Source organism: Glandiceps talaboti, chromosome 21 (assembly GCF_964340395.1).
Source record: "Glandiceps talaboti chromosome 21, keGlaTala1.1, whole genome shotgun sequence".
Lineage (NCBI taxonomy): Eukaryota > Metazoa > Hemichordata > Enteropneusta > Spengelidae > Glandiceps > Glandiceps talaboti.
Window position 1 is genome coordinate 1278827 of NC_135569.1, and position 19015 is coordinate 1297841.

General features: G+C 37.3%; 1 protein-coding gene across 1 annotated transcript in view; it reads right to left on the minus strand.

Annotated features, from left to right (window-relative positions):
- The window catches only part of LOC144451690 (protein Wnt-4-like), a 40627-nt gene that overhangs the window by 15183 nt on the left and 6429 nt on the right, over positions 1–19015 (minus strand). The window contains exons 2-3 of the mRNA XM_078142591.1: positions 10570–10662; positions 4073–4286 (exon numbers count right to left, since the gene is read on the minus strand). Of these exons, the coding sequence (XP_077998717.1) occupies positions 4073–4286; positions 10570–10662 (307 nt within the window). The remainder of the gene's footprint in view (positions 1–4072; positions 4287–10569; positions 10663–19015) is intronic.

Sequence of the window (19015 nt, forward strand, 5' to 3'; positions counted from 1 at the left end):
ACAGTCAGAATGTTCGTCAAAATGCGGTTAAGTTTCGAGTGCGTTTTTGAAGTCATTTAGTGAAAGGATCAGACACTTAAAATAAAATTTCTTGGAATAGTATAAAAATCATCATTATGAAAATGTTCTTTAGATTTTCTTTGGTCGAATAGTGGATATGTCTACTAGGCAGAATGTATTTTATTCCAATGAAGTCGCCGTGTATCTTTACTGTCTCTCTTAGTGAAAAGGTTAAATCCTTCAACTGCACTAAAGCTGTCTACTTTATGAGAAAACTAGTCGAGGCATAAAAGTATTCAATTTCTATGTAAATAACAGACTCAAGCAATGACATAGCTTAGAGTCAAAAACTGTACATAACGTGCGTGCCTTTCACTGCATGTCAAATGGTGTCACCATGTGACAGGTCTGTAAGGTTGTTTTTTGCCTTATCTGCCCCCGTTGAATTAGGCAAGTACGGTTGTCATGGTTACACCATGGAAATTCTATGGTGAGAAAAATTGGGGGTAATTTGGTATTTACATGACGTAGGACTAAGTGACCCGTATCATAGACTGATAATCTATTCAGACCTAGGACTGATTTTATTAGCAGAAATTGTGGGGTTTTCCCAAAATAATGAAATAGTCATTCCCAATGATAAATCTTGTCTCCGGCAGTGATGATTTCACTAATTTGTAGTTATATTGTTACATTGACTGGTCGATAACCGCTGTAATAATTCACTGTTCAATAATCAACCACATAGATAACGTGTTGTAGTCTTTGTAGCAAGCCTAAGGAATACTTTCGAATTGGCTACCTAGTACCTACCTAACTACATAACTACCAACCTGCCTACCTACCTACCTACCTACCAACCTACCTACCTACATAACTACCTACCAACCTACCTACCTACATACCTACCTACCTACATACATACATACCTACCTACCCATACCTACCTACACACCTACCTACCTACCTACCTACCTACATACATACACACCTACTTATAGCTACCTACCTACCTACCTACCTACCTACCTACCTACCTACATACATACATACATACATACATACATACATACATACATTACAATTGTTATCTGTGAAACACTATTCAAAACTATATAATCTATTCTAGCCTGATACTATGGTTATGGTTTTTTACTTTGTTACTTTAACGGTGTCGTTTTCGTTTTTCACACGAAAGTTCCTCTCAAAGAATCACTATTTCATCTTAGCAGGGTAGAGTGTCTTTTACATTAGTGTTTGTTCAGAGGAACGATCAATGTGTAATTGGTGTAATTAATGTCAATTTCCATGAAAGTGATACTCGTAGACCTATCGAACTAAATGATGTCTAAAAACGGCGTTTCTTTGATATTGAGTCAACCAAGGCCAGTCTATGCTAAAAATAGTCTTTCTAGAATATAAAAGCAATTGCAAAGAACAGAGTAAAAGTTTTAGCTTAAATAATACCTTTGTGGGTAGCCACCACGACGAAGCTAACTACAAAACGGAGATTAAGATCACAGGCCATCGGCGAGACAGTCTATGATATTCGTTGAAACGATTGAATGTTTTCCTTCCGGTATGAAATTCAATGAATCTACTGGCTTTTCTTGATTTCAACGCCGTGGCAGTGAGGTGCAAAACTTGTATAGTCAAGGCCCCATTTCTCACGCTCTCTCTCCCCCACCTTACGAAGACTTTGTACCAACATAATCTGAAACATCCCACGGGCTTTTCGCACATGTGTGGATATACGTATGAATTGAAAGGCTTTGAATATGTCTCTGGAGGCGATTTCTTTTTACATTTCGAAAGGAGAGAACGAAGAAGACTGTGAGGGCTCGATTTTGTGACAAGATTCAGTCGTGTCGTCGTGGTAACTTATCGGCTAGCTTGACGTTAGCACATTTTACCAAATACCATGGATGCGTAACACCAGTAGCATTAGAACTAAATTGATCGCTGAGTCACAAATCGTCTCGACGTACGTGCCAACAATTTAAAACCACAGCCGCCTGCATGTTCAACTTAGAACCCGTGTGTACATTCTAAGACCAAGCCCTTCACCTTTTGTTAAAACTGGACAGCGTGGATGCCAGGGTATGGGCGTATGGGGTGTTGAGAAATGACCGTTCCTGCATTTAAATGATCGAAAAAATAATATATGTAATATGAATTGTTCCAAAATATGAGGTTGCCAAGGCGATTTGACGTAAAGCAAAGTATACCATGTGATTTAACTTCTGTTCAGTGTAAAACATGGCAGAACGGCTTGAAACTAAGTTAACGGTGTGTATTTCAAGGATCGTAAGTTTACAAGTTTATTTATGTCGGTACCTTTAGCTTACTCAGTTTTTGTTACTTTTAGTAACTATTGTACACAGGTAGGGTATGTTATGGTGGATCGACATTTGAAATGTTCGTAGTAGTACAAAGGTTTGTATAGCTGGGTCCTAGTATTTCGCACATCACACAAATGACAGTGCTTGGTAAAGAAAACTCGCATAGGATCAATGTCTGTCGATTTCGATAATGCGTGGTAAGCCACAAAAGAGTATGTGCGAATCAGCAACTCAACACGGGTGTTAATTAGATTACATTAGCATGGCGAACGATTGTCGTAACTTAGCCACTTCAATTTCTTTTCAGTATTTTCGCTGTTGTAACGTTTCAAGTAGAAGCTGTGTTATTCGAGCATCTGTAGTGTTCGGCCTACCACAGAGCCAGAGAGAAACCTCGAGACACAAACGTAGCTACATTACCAATGTTCCGTTGTTGTCTTTCAAAGTTTTAGTAATTCCCATGCCCTCAGCTAACACACTTGACTACCTTCAACAAATACTAGAAGTGCTGGATTTACAGGACCAATGTTTCCGTCTCATTGGGTTTCACAGCACCTCCCACACCCCGGCTTACCATCATAAATAAACACACTTGGATTAGCGTGGTCGAATTTCACATGCCGATCTCAGGTATACTCAATTTCAAAGTCCTACGTAAATGGCGAGCAACCTTAATTCTCTATTCAGCAACTCCCACTGACGGCCTTGTAGTTCCGACTTTATTAGATACCAAAAACAGTCATGTTTGTATTTGGAATTAGGAAACTTGTACTCTGCCCCTTGGATGGTATGGATCCTCTGACTAGTGTTATTAAATCGAAGTTTACAATTTTAATGTTTCGGTCTGTTGCGTCCGACTTGGCAAGTTACCTTCTATACGGTGGTAGGGCCTATACTAATCATTTCAATTCTGATGACAAGTGTATGATTTGCGAAGACCAACCGCAACGTCTGTCTACCTATGCGTACGACGATGCCGAACCCCCATGTAACAACGAACTAACCAATGTGTTTACATGTGACCTACTGTAATGAAAAATTTACTCCGTTCGGCACCTTGATTCGTGATCGATCGTACTTTTGTATCCATTCTACGCACGATCATGCAAATATAAATAAGTATTTAGCCAAGCAAAGGCCGCTGTAAGACCCCCCACCAGTAAACACAGAAAATCTCATCAAACTATAGTTGGTAATCCTGTAATCGTTCTCACCTGTAGATAATTTGATATCAACCCATACATACAAATCGTCGTGATATCGCAGCTTCCCGTACTGTATATCATTAACATGGATACCACTGGCACGTAAAGTCACACCACATTCCTTCAGACGTTGGTTCAGATTTTATGTATCAATTTTTTTGACATTTTTTAATTTCGTCGGCTGATTTTTTAAAGCGGAAAATATACTGCCTATGACAGTCGGCTGTCTACGCTACAAATCATCTGAGAAGAAAAGAATTACGTTCACGGTATTGATAAATGTCTCCCGGTCACGCTTGTGTGAATGCCTGCCAATCATGGCGACAGACCACGCTTACAAAGCACGGCATCACAGTCTGTTTAGATCTTACAGTAAGTTTTTACTACTTTTAATCTGTACTCCAATCTCGCGTGGTTTAACCGTCATCTTTACAAAGTCGTACATATTTGCACCAGACACGTAGGCGTATTTATTAACTTATCTTAACAAAAAATGTGCTATGGTGTCTTAAATGCGCAACCTACCTTGTTCGAGAATTTTACCAAAAACTGGACCTCCTGTGCTGTCAACAGTTGAACAATTCCACCGGCGATTCCGAAACTGGAACTGACACTCGTCAATAGCCATGCTAGCACCGGTCGCCACACTGTCCATAACTTCAACATTGACTTTACAAATTTGGACCTGACGAGCTATAAGACCAGGTAGCTTCTCACATGTTTCAGCTTCGTCAATCGTCTGTATTCCAAGTGCGCTTGTGCCAACACGGAATATTGCTCTGTAGACGAGAGAGAGAGAGAGAGAGAGAGAGAGAGAGAGAGAGAGAGAGAGAGAGAGAGAGAGAGAGAGAGAGAGAGAGAGAGAGAGAGAGAGAGAGAGAGAGAGAGAGAGAGAGAGAGAGAGAGAGAGAGAGAGAGAGAGAGAGAGAGAGAGATTGTCAGTCTTGCTACATATGTTATTGACATTTTAATCTCGAAGAAAATTGTGTATGAAATAACTCATGGGATTATGTTGGGAAACCTTGCCCGAGAGGGCCCTCCGTGACGCGGTATCGTATTGTTATTTTATTATAACGCACCTAATTCTCTGGAGAATTAACAACAAGAATGGGGGCCTGGATGTAAAATCGATAGATGTGAGATTTATTCGTTCGGTTTAGACAGAGAAACAATGACGTTGGAGAGCCACACACCATCAGCAACTGTATCAACGACTAGAGTTGGCCATATTCGTAATGAGAGGTCAGTACAGTGTCGTAAAACTGATAATACGATGAGTGTACTATGCCACACTAGATTCATGGTAAAAGTAATACCGTAAATTGTCCAATTGGTTCCCAAGAAACTAAAGTAACATACACATGATTTCAAAACTGATGCTAAAAATACTATTTAGAAAATGATTGCGGTAATAAAATGTGTACTTACAACCACCCAGAACTTGCTGAACTCACACATATGTGTGTATAGATGGTGAGAAGAATTAATAGCTCCATTCCGAAGTACTTTAACGTGACCATGGTCCCCACAATAGTTAAGTACACTCGTAGTTCCTGGTTGTTATACTGGAGTAATATTTTCCCTTGTTAGCAAAACGTTGAGAATTTTTTTTCTATAACACTCTTTTTATCCGCCGTGTGTGCCTACTTGTGCGTTCACTCCACGCTCTATGGCCGATCGAACTACGCTACATGCTCTATGATTTCCTTGGTTGCCCGCCGAAAATGAATCGTCTGGAAGCAGCTTCGATACTTAATTAGAAGACCATCACAGTGCTACAAGTGGCAAAGAAGTCGTCGGTACGCGGTGTGTCTGACGTTATTAGAGACGAGCACGCTATACAAACACGAATAAACAGCTCCCGCTTGTCAATCAAAGTTGTATAATCGAATCTTAAGAGAGCCCAATAACACTTCCACGGTGAATCTAGTAGTAGTGCAGGTGATCTTACTGGGTTATCACCTTTTTTAACCAACTGTGTGTCACTACGAACCGGGGGTTCTCACCGCCTTGTCAACAAGCGAGCCGTACTGTTCCGTGTCGATGGTTGCAGAGAACTAAACGATACAGCGAGTAGAGTGCCACTATGTATTGGGAAGGCTTGAATAGAATTAGCGATACTCATACATGGCAAGGGACCGCCCCATTTTGTGTGCTCAACGCTTACTATTCAAATGAAGATATCCCACTAAAGCAGCGCTACATACACGTTACTTGTGAATGTTGAGAAGCAACCCATTCACTAGCACTGCACTCGAACAAAAGTGTTAGTAGTGGTATTATGTTCTATGTGGGTATTAATGTCATTGAGCCGCAATTGAAATTTGTAAACAGTGCCTCACTTGAAAAAAGCGATTACACACCAAGGTATACACAGGGGTTTGTATGATGATTAAGGTGATACCTCGTTGCTATTGTTTGAGACATCCTTGAGTAGATCAAGTACTGTCATCGATCTCCCGTTGTCAAAACTTTTCTTTCTGGCTCATCTAATTATCATTAAGTTGAGTCTATACTGGTTTGTCATTGTTTTGCAGACTTCGTCCCCACTCACCAAAAAAAAGTTACATACTACGATCTGGTCTTACCTGGTGCACGAACTCTAATCAGCCGCTGGACGCTTGTAAAAGATCGAAATATCTCCTGAATGTGACTGCTTCATTAACTCTAGACTCCTTTCAATTTTGCACTTGAAAATCGTGTTAGTTGGTTGTAGTAAAAAGCTTCGATGGTTCATAATACACTGAAGATATACATTTTGACACTGTATTAGCCGTGATTATGCCATTGGAACTTTGTGAACATTATGCACAAGAAACCATGAAGGAAAATGAAGAGAAAGGCGAACATTTTTGCAAATTTTATTGAAATTATACGATTTTAAAAAATGCCGACTTGTAATATGGGTGAACATGAAGAGGACACATAGATGACTGTCATTGTATGATTTATAGAGTACCCACATCAATGTATGAACCTATACCAAGCCATAGTTTATCCTTGAACTAGGTTTAGGTTGGACGAAAGACATTTTTTGCCAACCTGCCAAGTTGCAATTTCATTGGTTGTTACATAGATATTTACAATAGAGCAATATATACACCCGTATATACTACTCTCAAACACGATGCCTTGCTTCTGTTAGTAGAAGCACTTAGGACCAAGTTGTTGATCACACCATTAGGAGTGCGAAGACCGCCAGTCACTTACGCGGTGGACGGTTTTTAACAACCCAGTGAGTTCAAACGGCATGCGAAATGTATGGAACCAGGAGTTAATTACGATAAAACTGCATAAATTATTCAAGATGTTATCACCTTATTCACTGTCAAAGGAAATGGCGAAACTGGATGAAGCATGATTCATTCGACGAAAAAAGTAGTTGGTCGTAAATTATCCCTCAATATACATCCTGAACATGATACGTCAGGTCTTCTCCGCCACATCCACCCACTCTAACTAAACAACGACATATTTATGTTTTAAAAAACTCACTTATAAAAAATTTTAAAGCCAAGTTTTACTGCCTTTGCTAGGACAACAATACGCATTGTAGTTTAAGGTCCTACAAACAAAAGCCTGGCTGTCATTAACGAGTCTGACCAATGCACACTGGAACAAGACAACGAAACAGATTTGATTAAATGCAACCATCGGAGATTGAAAAGCCAAATAAAGTGTTAACTACATTAGCTTTTAAACCTGTACTTTCTGACACCTTTAAGAAATTCTTGACATATTTCACGATGGAATTACACCAGGACAATCACGACAATTTGTTTGCATATTCATACACGCGGTTGCTATGATTTTCACGGATACTTCGATAGCATACCTTGCAACTCTTGGAGTGTCACCGATCAAAACCGATTACTGACACACTTGTTAAAACATGAAAGTAATAATTGCTTCGTCAGTACTTTGTATTGAAACAGAAAAATAACCCGCACATAATGCCCTGATTGTCTTTTCCCTCAAAGTAAGAAATGTGACAATGAATGCATATCTCTAAACAGAATTATTGAACAAGTGAAAGTCATGGTAATTTCAAGTCAAAATAACTAAGTTACATAAAATTTCAACTCGCGCTGAGGTTGTTGACCTGACAGTGTGATTGAAGAGTCTGCCATCCGATGAAAAATTGATCTTTTCTACCGAAAATACTATACACGTGCCTAATTTTCTTCTAAGTTAACTTGACCAACTTGACAACACAAACACGTACATTCCAAGAGTGTTAACGTCCGTATGAATAACAGTAACAAATTGGATAAGATTCCTGTTTGTAAAGTGACAATTCGTTAGTTTTCAATGTCTGACCGGGTTACTAGAGATGTAACCTATAAAATTCATCAACGCTAAGGTTTTAATATCTTAATTAGACGACGGTTTTGTCAAGTTGTACGTCTTAACTGTAAATAATGATCAAAGATATATTCAACACTTATTGATGGTTTAAGACCAGTGTTCCAGTTTTATAAGGCCAAAAAAGAATTGTTTCCGGTCAGGACAGTTTGTCTAAGATGGTGCGACGACGTAAACTAGTCACCCAATCTACTATTTATGGCAGTTACTGTTCTTTATATTTACTTTTTTAGAGCAAGTGTGTATAGTGGGACAGATGTCATTTGCTTGTTCATGTTCATTTGTCTCTCTGCAGTTGTCTTCACTAAAATAGGGAGGGTTATTTTTGTGTTTCCTCACGGCTCTGCAGACTGCATGGGCTGGACAAACACACACACATACACACACACACACACACACACACACACACATAGACAGACAGACAGACAGACAGACAAAGCCCGACGCGGGGGTATTTAAGTGATGCGCTCGCTGATCAAAAACATTTTTTTTGACTAATGATGTTGGACGATGAATTCATCATATCATGTAATTCACCTAGTCTGGCTCCGGCTATATTGACGTTTATAGAACTTTCCACCTACATTCCAAAACAGAATGTGTATCGCGATAATATGTAACTCAAAAGGAACTTCTCGAGTTAACATTCTCACTGAACGATTAAGAACAAGAATTTCAATTCCAGGTTTTCGCATCTTGTCAGTGGACCCATAAGGATTACAAAGGACCGCTGACTTTTTTTTGTTCAGGATCAACTTTTTCTAGCTCTGCCAGACAACTTCCTAACTTATCCAAATTTGAATAATAATAATTATAATAATAATAATCCGAACCGAGCCTTTAAGATTGTCTAGAAATAGAGTTCCCTCTCTTTAAATATAAAAATGCTTTAATCAATTTTTACGTGTTGCCGAAGAAGTTTCAACTTTGACCCTGCCATAGATACAAGTACGCAATGACTGTCATGAAACAATAAAACCATATTGCTGAACACAGTGTGAAACGTATACACGTGTACTATAAACTTGTCTTAGATTTCACTTTCGTTTACGATTTGACCGTAAAAGGAATAGTATGGCCCTAGGGCGTTTCGTGGTTTTATTGCCAGGGAAGATTGGAGTGCATGGAATGCTATGTGTCAGTTATGAAGCGATCAATAAATCACTTCATCATTTGATTGATTAATCCATCCACCCATCCATCAATCAATCCATCCATCCATCCATCCATCCATCCATCCATCCATCCATCCACCCACCCATCCATCCATCCATCCATCCATCCATCCATCCATCCATCCATCCATCCATCCATCCACCCACCCACCCATCCATCAATCAATCAATCAATCAATCAATCAATCAGCCAACTGTTCTCAATAACTGTATACCTTGAAAAACAGATCACTGCATATATATATATATATATATATATGAATATAAGTGAAACGCTGAGTAACGACTTATTACATCCTTATTCTTTTTAATTAAGTATATAAGTATATATATATATATATATATATATATATATATATATATATATATATATATATATATATATATACAGGAGGGTAGGTACATACATACATACATACATACATACATACATACATACATACAGACAGACAGACAGACAGACAGACAGACAGACAGACAGACAGACAGACAGACAGACAGACATACATACATACATACATACATACATACATACATACATACATACATACATACATACATACATACATACATACATACATACAGCCATACATCAACCTCGGCATGTAACCAAACAATGTTGATTGATAAAGCGGTAAAACTATTTATCTCTCGATAAATGGATCACTACATTTGTCATAAATCAATAGAACCCGTGCTCCCACTGACACGTGACACATGCACTACCCAGTCTCTTGGTCACGAAACAGAAATTAACCAACACGGGGTGGGGATGGGGGGACATGGGGGGGGGGCTGTACGTGAATATATGTACTATTTGAAATTTGAAATTTGAAATTTATTACACCCGAAAAATATATACACAAACTTTGAAAGCAACGCATAGAACATTTCTGGTGAGGGTCATGGAAATAGTTCGTAGGAACTAATCAATGACATGTCATTGTACTATTATAATGACATGTGATCTGAAACTAAACGTCATCACAAAAACAATATAATCTTACTAACATTACTAAATTTTACTGTCTAACTCAACAGAAACTGAAATACAAATGTTACATTTTGATTTGTTGTTTTTTGCCGAATCATATACATTATATATAGGCGTATATACGATTGGCGGCGCACAGAAGATATAGCTATGTTTGTCAAGCCAGACGATAAGGATTGTAAGATTTTTGTTGAGCTAGACGCTACAACGTAGCAAAATTAGAATATGATATTAATGTCCAGCCAAACGATACAATGTAGCAATATATATTCTGTATGAGTAAATTTTTGATTGAGCCAGTCGATGAAATATAGCAATATTCTGAATGAGTAGATTTTTTATGAGTACATTTTTTGTTGAGCCAGACTATAAAGTAAATTTTTTGTTGAGCCAGTCGTTAAAGTGTAGCCACATTTTTCCCACATTAACTGGTTTCCATTGTAATGTCAGCAAACAGAGTCGTAGATTTTAACATTGACTTGTCCTACACCAACTGAAGTAAGTTTACAACAAATATCAACTCCGAACCATGTGCTTGTAGACACGCCATTTCGAAATGGATAGTGGACGAAAAACTGTAACTATTCAAACGGCACCATAAAGAGAGTATAACACTTATGAAATGAGGATATCAAATTAGAGGTATAAACATTTATGCACTAAATAGCTATTTCAACACACTGCATTTTTCATTTGGTAGATATTATATGTTGCAACAAACGACTATAACTCCTTACATCTATGAGGCTGTTAAGTTAATTTTTTATCAGCGTTAGGTATAACTTCAGCTGACTTGACGACAGAAATAACATTTTAATGAGAAATTGGAATTTTTTTTCCATCGCGTTACTTTGGATGACATGATGACAGTTACGTCTGTTGCATAGTATAGAGTCGAGTAACATAAATTACAAATTACGATAACCAAAGTGATGTGACACACTTTTTAAATGAGGCACAGTTCAGTGTAAAAAAAGGCAAAAACAATCCACTAAACTCGAAGGAATCCTAGCAAAACCGAATAAATCCTAACAATTTCGTCGATACACACCACGCAGTAAAGCTTGATACTTAGATGTTATTCCCAATATTTTTCTTAGTTCAGCCAAGTAAAATACGAGTGACCTAAGGGGCCTTTGTCACTACGAGTCGATAGACGAGTAATGACAACCCTTAGGTGACAAACATTTTCCGGCTGAATGAAGAAAATTACATGGTGAATAACATAATTATACCAGCGCCAGTAATATCAAAGAGAAGTCGGGACTCCGTTCAAATTAGTCACTTTTTCAGGGTAAAATCCTTAAAACAGAGACCGACTTTTCATCTGAAAATTCCCTAATCATGGGGAAAATGTGAAATATCGTCAGCTAGTAATACCTCCACAGTGTCAGAATAAGGGTAACTGCCCGAATGATGTTCCAATAAAATCCCTAACAGTAGATTATACACGGAGATTTCTGAACTTTGGTCGCACATCCCCGTGCACCCCCTCTCGGTGTCGGAATATTTGGAGGGGGGGGGGGCTGGATTGACTCGAGGTTACTTTCTATTAGAACTGTTTGTAAATGTTAACCACGGGTTAAACAAACTTTATATAAACTCAACTTGTACCAATTTAATCTAACAAAGCAATAAAACATACGTGATAATAAATTGGATTGGAGTGACAGAAACACTCATCAACCGCCTAGTTACCACAAAAAATAAATTGACGTAGATTGTGGGATTATTTACAGAACAAACACATGAAACCTATCAACATTACCACCTACACTATTGGTAAGCAAGCAAAATATACAAGTATCGAGTCACGCTATTATATAATTTGGATAAATTTATTTAGTGTCAAATTTGCTAAATATAAACAAGATACCGTTGCAACTATGATGTGGTCTGGTTCACATTTATTGCTTTTGTTTAAATTCCATAACATAACTAAAAGATCAAATATAAAGCTGACTGAATGACCTTCACATACATGACACTGTTGATGTTTTTATGCTGTTGTTATTGTTGTCGACTCGATAGGTAGATAGATAGATAGATAGATAGATAGATAGATAGGTAGGTAGGTAGGTAGGTAGGTAGATAGATAGATAGATAGATAGGTATGTATGTATGTATGTATGTATGTATGTAGATAAGTAGGTAGGTAGGTAGATAGATAGATAGATAGATAGATAGATAGATAGATAGATAGGTAAATACTAGTAGATAGATAGATAGGTAGGTAGGTAGGTAGATAGATAAGTAGTTAGGTAGGTAGGTAGTTAGGTAGGTAGGTAGGTAGGTAGGTAGGTAGGTAGGTAGGTAGGTAGGTAGGTAGGTAGGTAGGTAGATAAATAGATAGATAGGTAGGTAGGTTGGTAGGCAGGTGGGTGGGTAGGTAGATAGATAAATATATAGATAGACAGATAGATAGACAGACAGACAGACAGACAGACAGACAGACAGACAGACAGGCAGACAGACAGACAGACAGACAGACAGACAGACAGGTAGGTAGGTAGGTAGGTAGAGACCACGTTGAGACCATATGGGTGTGTATTATTTCATAGATTGTGCTAAATATAACAACGTTAACGTTTTAACCATAATTTCCTACCGGTGTTATTTCCACTAGTATAGAGATTGATACATTTGTAGCAGCAGGATTCGTACGATATTTTCTTAAAACGGCAATCTAAGCAATAATACGTGGCTGAGACCACGTTGGCATCCAGACAAGTAGATAATTAGGTAGGCAGATAGGTATAGCCAGGCAGCCCGACGTACACAAACAAAACATACATACATACATACATACATACATACATACATACATACATACATACATACATACATACATACATACATACATACATACATACATACATACATACATACATACATACATACATACATACATACATACATACATACATACATACATACACACACACACACATACATACATACATAACTTCAACATACATAACTTCAACATACATACATACATACATACATACATACATACATACATACATACATACATACATACATACATACATACATACATACATACATACATACATACATACATACATACATACATACATACATACATACATACATACATACTCAGAGACAGATAGCCAGATTGACATACATACATAAACAGGCAGTCGAATCAATCTGTATGATTTGGGGAGGAAAAATTATTATATTCACTATACATTTTTTTAAAATCATACACATTGATTCGAGTGCCTGTGCATACATACATACATACATACTCAGAGACAGATAGCCAGATTGACATACATACATGTACATATTCAGAGACAGACAGTCAGATTGACATACATACTACTTTTCAAGCAAAGCCCATTTGTTTTCGAAGTCTAGGCCAACAGATAACATGACAATAGAAAGAGTATCAATATGATATATCATGCGTTCATCCTATTGTGACAAATGCGACAATGACGTCGACCTTTGACCCCAGCTCGTCTGTCACCGACTCTTTGACCTTCGACCTGAGATCCCGTGCCACCAACATAGTGTGTATATCATTGTATATAAATACAAATACAATTAGTAAATTGAATTAAAGCTATGGCTCGTTACTTCTCCACTCATGCACAAACTCAAAGTAGAAATTAGAGTACAATGTCAGGGACAGACTAAACAATAAATTGCGATTCAGTTTTATCACCCATCGGTCTTTTTCAGAGTTCAAGTTTTTGATTTCTGCGACATCCAACAAAATACGCCTTCATCCAAATGTAAGAATACATTTCTGCGGAATATTCAGTTATCTGTACAACAGCGTATATACGTGCATTACAGACGCGTTGTTAACTGTTTCATTCAACCATTCGTTTGTTCAGTGTCTGATTTCTAGCCAAATATAGTTTAGTAAATATTATTATTGTTTTTCTGTTATTAGTAGATATTAGTATAAGCTTAGTGAATTTGTGATAAAATTGAGTTACACTTTCACAGCAAAATAAGAAAATTCCGTCACATTTCACCTTTATTTTAGATTGGAATCATTGAAATAATACTTTTTTTGTGAATTGGCGATAAGATTGTTGTCGCCAAAATGATGTCAAAAATTCTCATTTTTCTGTAATTTTTTGTCACATGTCAACTCTATTTTAGACTGGGATTAAGGAAACGGTCATTATTATTGTTTTGATGTATTTATTTTTGTTAAGTATTTTACAAGGACATCGTCATTTAAATTTGTCCGGCATATATTATGCAGTCACTGCCATGAAGGTAGAATACAGTTGTTTCTCCATACCGTAAAAGCCGCTAACATGAACCAGAACGTCGTCTGATTAAACAAATATCTTACTAGCACTGCTACATTGTATCGTCTGACTCGATAGATATCTACTAACATGGCTACAGTGTATCGTTTGACTCGACAAATATATTACTAACATTGCTACAATTTATAGTCTGACTCGATAGATATCTACTAACATGGCTACATTTCATTGACTGACTCGACAAATATCTTTCAAATGATTCAACAATTGTCACAGTCTTCAATATGATGATGAAATGTAGCAATGTTAATAAGATTGTTGTATTGTTGACAGACGATGTTAGTCTGCAATCTGCAATGATTTGTTTAAAATTCCTGATACGGGACGTGGTGTCATATCATATGAATACAATAGAATGATCACCTGTTTCCGTTTCCCAGTTGATATCACTAAACAATTCAAAAGTCGGGGAGATTTGTACACTTTATTAAGACAATAAGAGTTCACACTATATATCACACTGTCCCGAAGCAACCAAGGTGTCGACTTCTGATCTTAAACGTAGTATTCTCCTTCTAGATACAGATCTTGCCATTATTTTGTTCAAGAAAACCCCAAACCATTCTCAGTTAAATTTCAAGAAGAAAATACAAGACCACCGTACAAATCTTTAAAATTCATGACCATCGTACAAATCTTTAAAGTACAGGACAAAGGATGTCAACATTAATTGATTAAGTCGTCAGTTTAGAATCTAATATCATAGCCGCCAAATATCCAGACCTGTCGGAAAAACAGCTTGATAATTTCCTGGAAACAGGACATTGAACCCAAAAGACAAGAAACAAATTTCACTAAACAGCATTTAGTTAGGGAAATCGGTATACAAGACGCATTCCACCTTTATTTTAATTCTGTAATTAGCATATTTTAATTTCCCTTGGATCTCAGACGTCGCCATGCACATAACAGTTTCAATATTGATGTGATATCTTGATCTTTCAAAGTGTCCGAGTCGGCGACATTTCCTCTTGTAGGGGGAAGCAGGATTTCCGAGTTGATTATCACTCAAAACAAACATTGTTGAACGTGTTGGTTGAAGAACAAAGGGATACCGTTACGTGCCTTATTTTAATTCTCGTCATATCTTTAGTGTTAAGATACCTCGTCCAAAATCCTGATAAAGCCATTAATATTATTCTACAAGGCTTGTACTAATTAGATTGTAAAATATCATGTAAAAACTATAAATTTCTGCCTAGACTGAAATATACCAAAAGGACGAGAAAAGTGTACATTTATATTCAACTGCAATTCAGAGACTATATTGCTTGTCGTAGTAATAGTACTTCTTTGGCCTTAGGTTGAACCCATGTCGTACTGCGCATGTCTGTACAGCGCAACCACCGAACTGAAAAAGAAGGAAACTATACACAAACTACACCGGAAATATTATAGTTAATAACTTGTATCTTACAAACACCCTTGGACAGCACAATTCTAACAACGGTGCCTACACCCTTCGACTGCACAATTCTAACAGCTGTGCCTAGAAAAGTACACCATTCACTAGCGTTTAATTATCTTTTCAGTTAATATTATTTATCTATCTATCTATCTATCTATCTATCTATCTATCTATCTATCTATCTATCTATCTATCTAGTTATCTATCTATCTATCTATCTATCTATCTATCTATCTATCTATCTATCTATCTATCTATCTATCTATCTATCTATCTATCTATATGTATGTCTGTCTGTCTGTCTGTCTGTCTGTCTGTCTGTATGTCTGTCTGTCTGTCTCTGTATGTATGTATGTATGTATGTATGTATGTATGTATGTATGTATGTATGTATGTATGTATGTATGTATGTATGTATGTATGTATGTATGTATGTATGTATGTATGTATGTATGTATGTATGTATGTACGTCAAGAATTGTGCATTGTTTTAAAAATCTGTCCACATAGCAGTATTACAGAAGTAGTGTTCTTTTTTTGCTAACCACCTAACCTTCATGTTGATGGTCTCAGGGTGATTCCAAAACTCCTCAACGAGGGGATAATGACACGCGAATTTACAACTGCCTGGAAGGTACACGCATAAACGATTTACCGCCGTTTTTTACTGTATATCACTATCAAAAGCAGAACGTTGTCGCGTCACGCATCGTATATGTAGTCGAGACGCTCGTTCAAGATTGGCAACATATAAGACATTTCTGCCGGTAATGTTATACTGTAGGAAACCCCCGAGAAATAAATTTACGACTATTGCCGTATCGGAGAGAGTATTAACTTGAAAAAACAGCTTTGCCATGTTATTAATCGCACGAAGGATTTGTTTACGATTTATATACTCTACAAGGAGATTGTTTCACAGTGTCATCAAACACTTACATTGTTGCTCGAGTGAACGAACTTTCTAACACCAACCACGTACAATAAGAGTTATACTGCCTATCACTATATAATTTAATGGTGATGATCATTTTCATATTTGTTGGCCGGTTACGTGATCTCTCAAAATTTATTGGGAAGATTTTTATCCGTAACATTTGCTTCCGATTTGATGGAGTGGAGACTGGAGTGTGGGAATTTTGAGTCTATAAAACCAAGTAAAACAGGAAGACTAAATTTTCAAGGTTTCGTCGAAAATGTCATGATTTCAGAATTCGTAACACGTCGTAAAGGCGGCACTCTCTCCTTTCAAGTTCCACGAGAGTTAGCCGCGACTAATTTTCCGAGGTCTGTTTCGTTCTTTTCGCTCTACGCCTTTCGACAAAGCTAGTCGTAAAAACTTTACAACCGTGAAAAAACTACTTGCCGATCAAAGAGACCGATAAACCTCAGCGAGTGGCATTAATGCCAAACCACATAATTACTTCTGCAAGCAAGTACGAGTGAGACGAAGTCAAGGTGAGTGATGGCTGTCACGTGTTATGACGCTGGGGATTCTCTCGCTGTCTCTGCTCATGCGCGTCGAAGAGTTTTCCCTGGCTTTATGTTGTCCTCGTCAATGGAATTCTATGAAGAGTTATTTCTACTTCAAGTTTGATTTATTGGACTCGTTTTACGTCTACAGCAGTGAGAATTCCGACCGTTGCTTCCATCGTTGTATTTGGTGTTAAAAATGAACAACGTAAGAATTCAAAATCACACTTTAAAGTCACGTGACACAAGTTATATCTTCAAGATTTTCTTTTTTACTCGTTAGTTTACAAAAAGTGATCACAAAAAGAACGATATTAGTGATCAAATATAATGCTAATGTCGATCAGGACATCAGGGAATCCCGTGTTGGCGTTGATGGCATAACAGGGGTTTCCTAGATATTTTAAAATGTGAATACTGATCATCATATGTATTACGCCTTAACATCAGGTTTGGGGTCTGCCAATAATCAGTTATGGTTTGACCTAAAACAATTGTTTGGTTCCGGTTACCCGACCCCCACCTAGTTTTTCACGATGATCCTAAACCTTTTTTACGTATTCGAGAAAAAATAATAAAATGGCGAAAATTGTGCCATGTGAAGTCTTGCAAGGAATAGTGGTTGCGAAAACTTACATCAACTTAAAAAGACAATATAAAACTGTTCTTCCAATCTGCAATGGTAGTACATCTGATGTGAAGAAACCAATAACACAGAGACCATAGGAAAACACCGGAAAACATAACTTTCTGAACTAGACACTCACAAATGAAAAAAAATATATATAAAAATAAAATAAAAAATCTACCTACTCCACCTATTTTAACATTGGGTGTAATTGGAACCATATTATTTGTTTGTTAGGCCTTAGGTATGCCGTAGAACTAGGTAGAACACTTTTAGGTTTAATGAAGGAAATGTAACAATGGCGGTGTGAAATGTAGTACCTTGATTTTCGTTGTGCCAGGCGATGAAATGTACAAATATTAGTAAGATTTTTGTTGAGCCAGATGACGATTTGTTTCAAGTAAAGTGGCTTCCAGTGTAATTCCAATTCCAGGCACATCTTTCAATGAAACGTAAGACCAAGTGACGTCAGAGCGTAGCATGCTAGTCCAAATACAGACGACAGAAACCCGAGATTGTAAATTGTACCCGCAGTGACGCACTTCAGGTCAGCCCAGAGTTGAACTGAACAAGTTCACCTTTCGGTGTTATTTAGGGGCTTCGTGCAATGTGAGTAATCACTCTTGCCTAAACAGGAGACATCGCACTCAGTCACGCTTTCTGAAAATGATTTCTTAGGTTTCACAATGACTGGCCAATTTCAATATTCGACAATAAAATTTTACAACTTACTCAAATCAATGTAGTATCTGGCCCTGAAGCAGCGAAATTACAACTCCCAAAAAATTAAGGTGAAGGACGTTATAAATGCCCCGGGACTTTGCTACCACACTCGTCGATAATTTGCGTTGACATGTGTTTGATATTTCACGTGTTTTCATGATAGTTTCAATTTTATGCTTAAATTATAAAACATTACCCCATTGAAGTTGTAAAAATGTATAAACAATGAAAGTCTAACAGAGCAATATAACCTGTGATTGACAGAAATGAAATTAAGGTAAAATGCGCTTTAGGGACCAATTTCCCTGAAGAGCGATGTTGTTAATATATCTCCAAAGTTTGTTCCTAGTTCACTTGAAATAATACACTGATTTAGG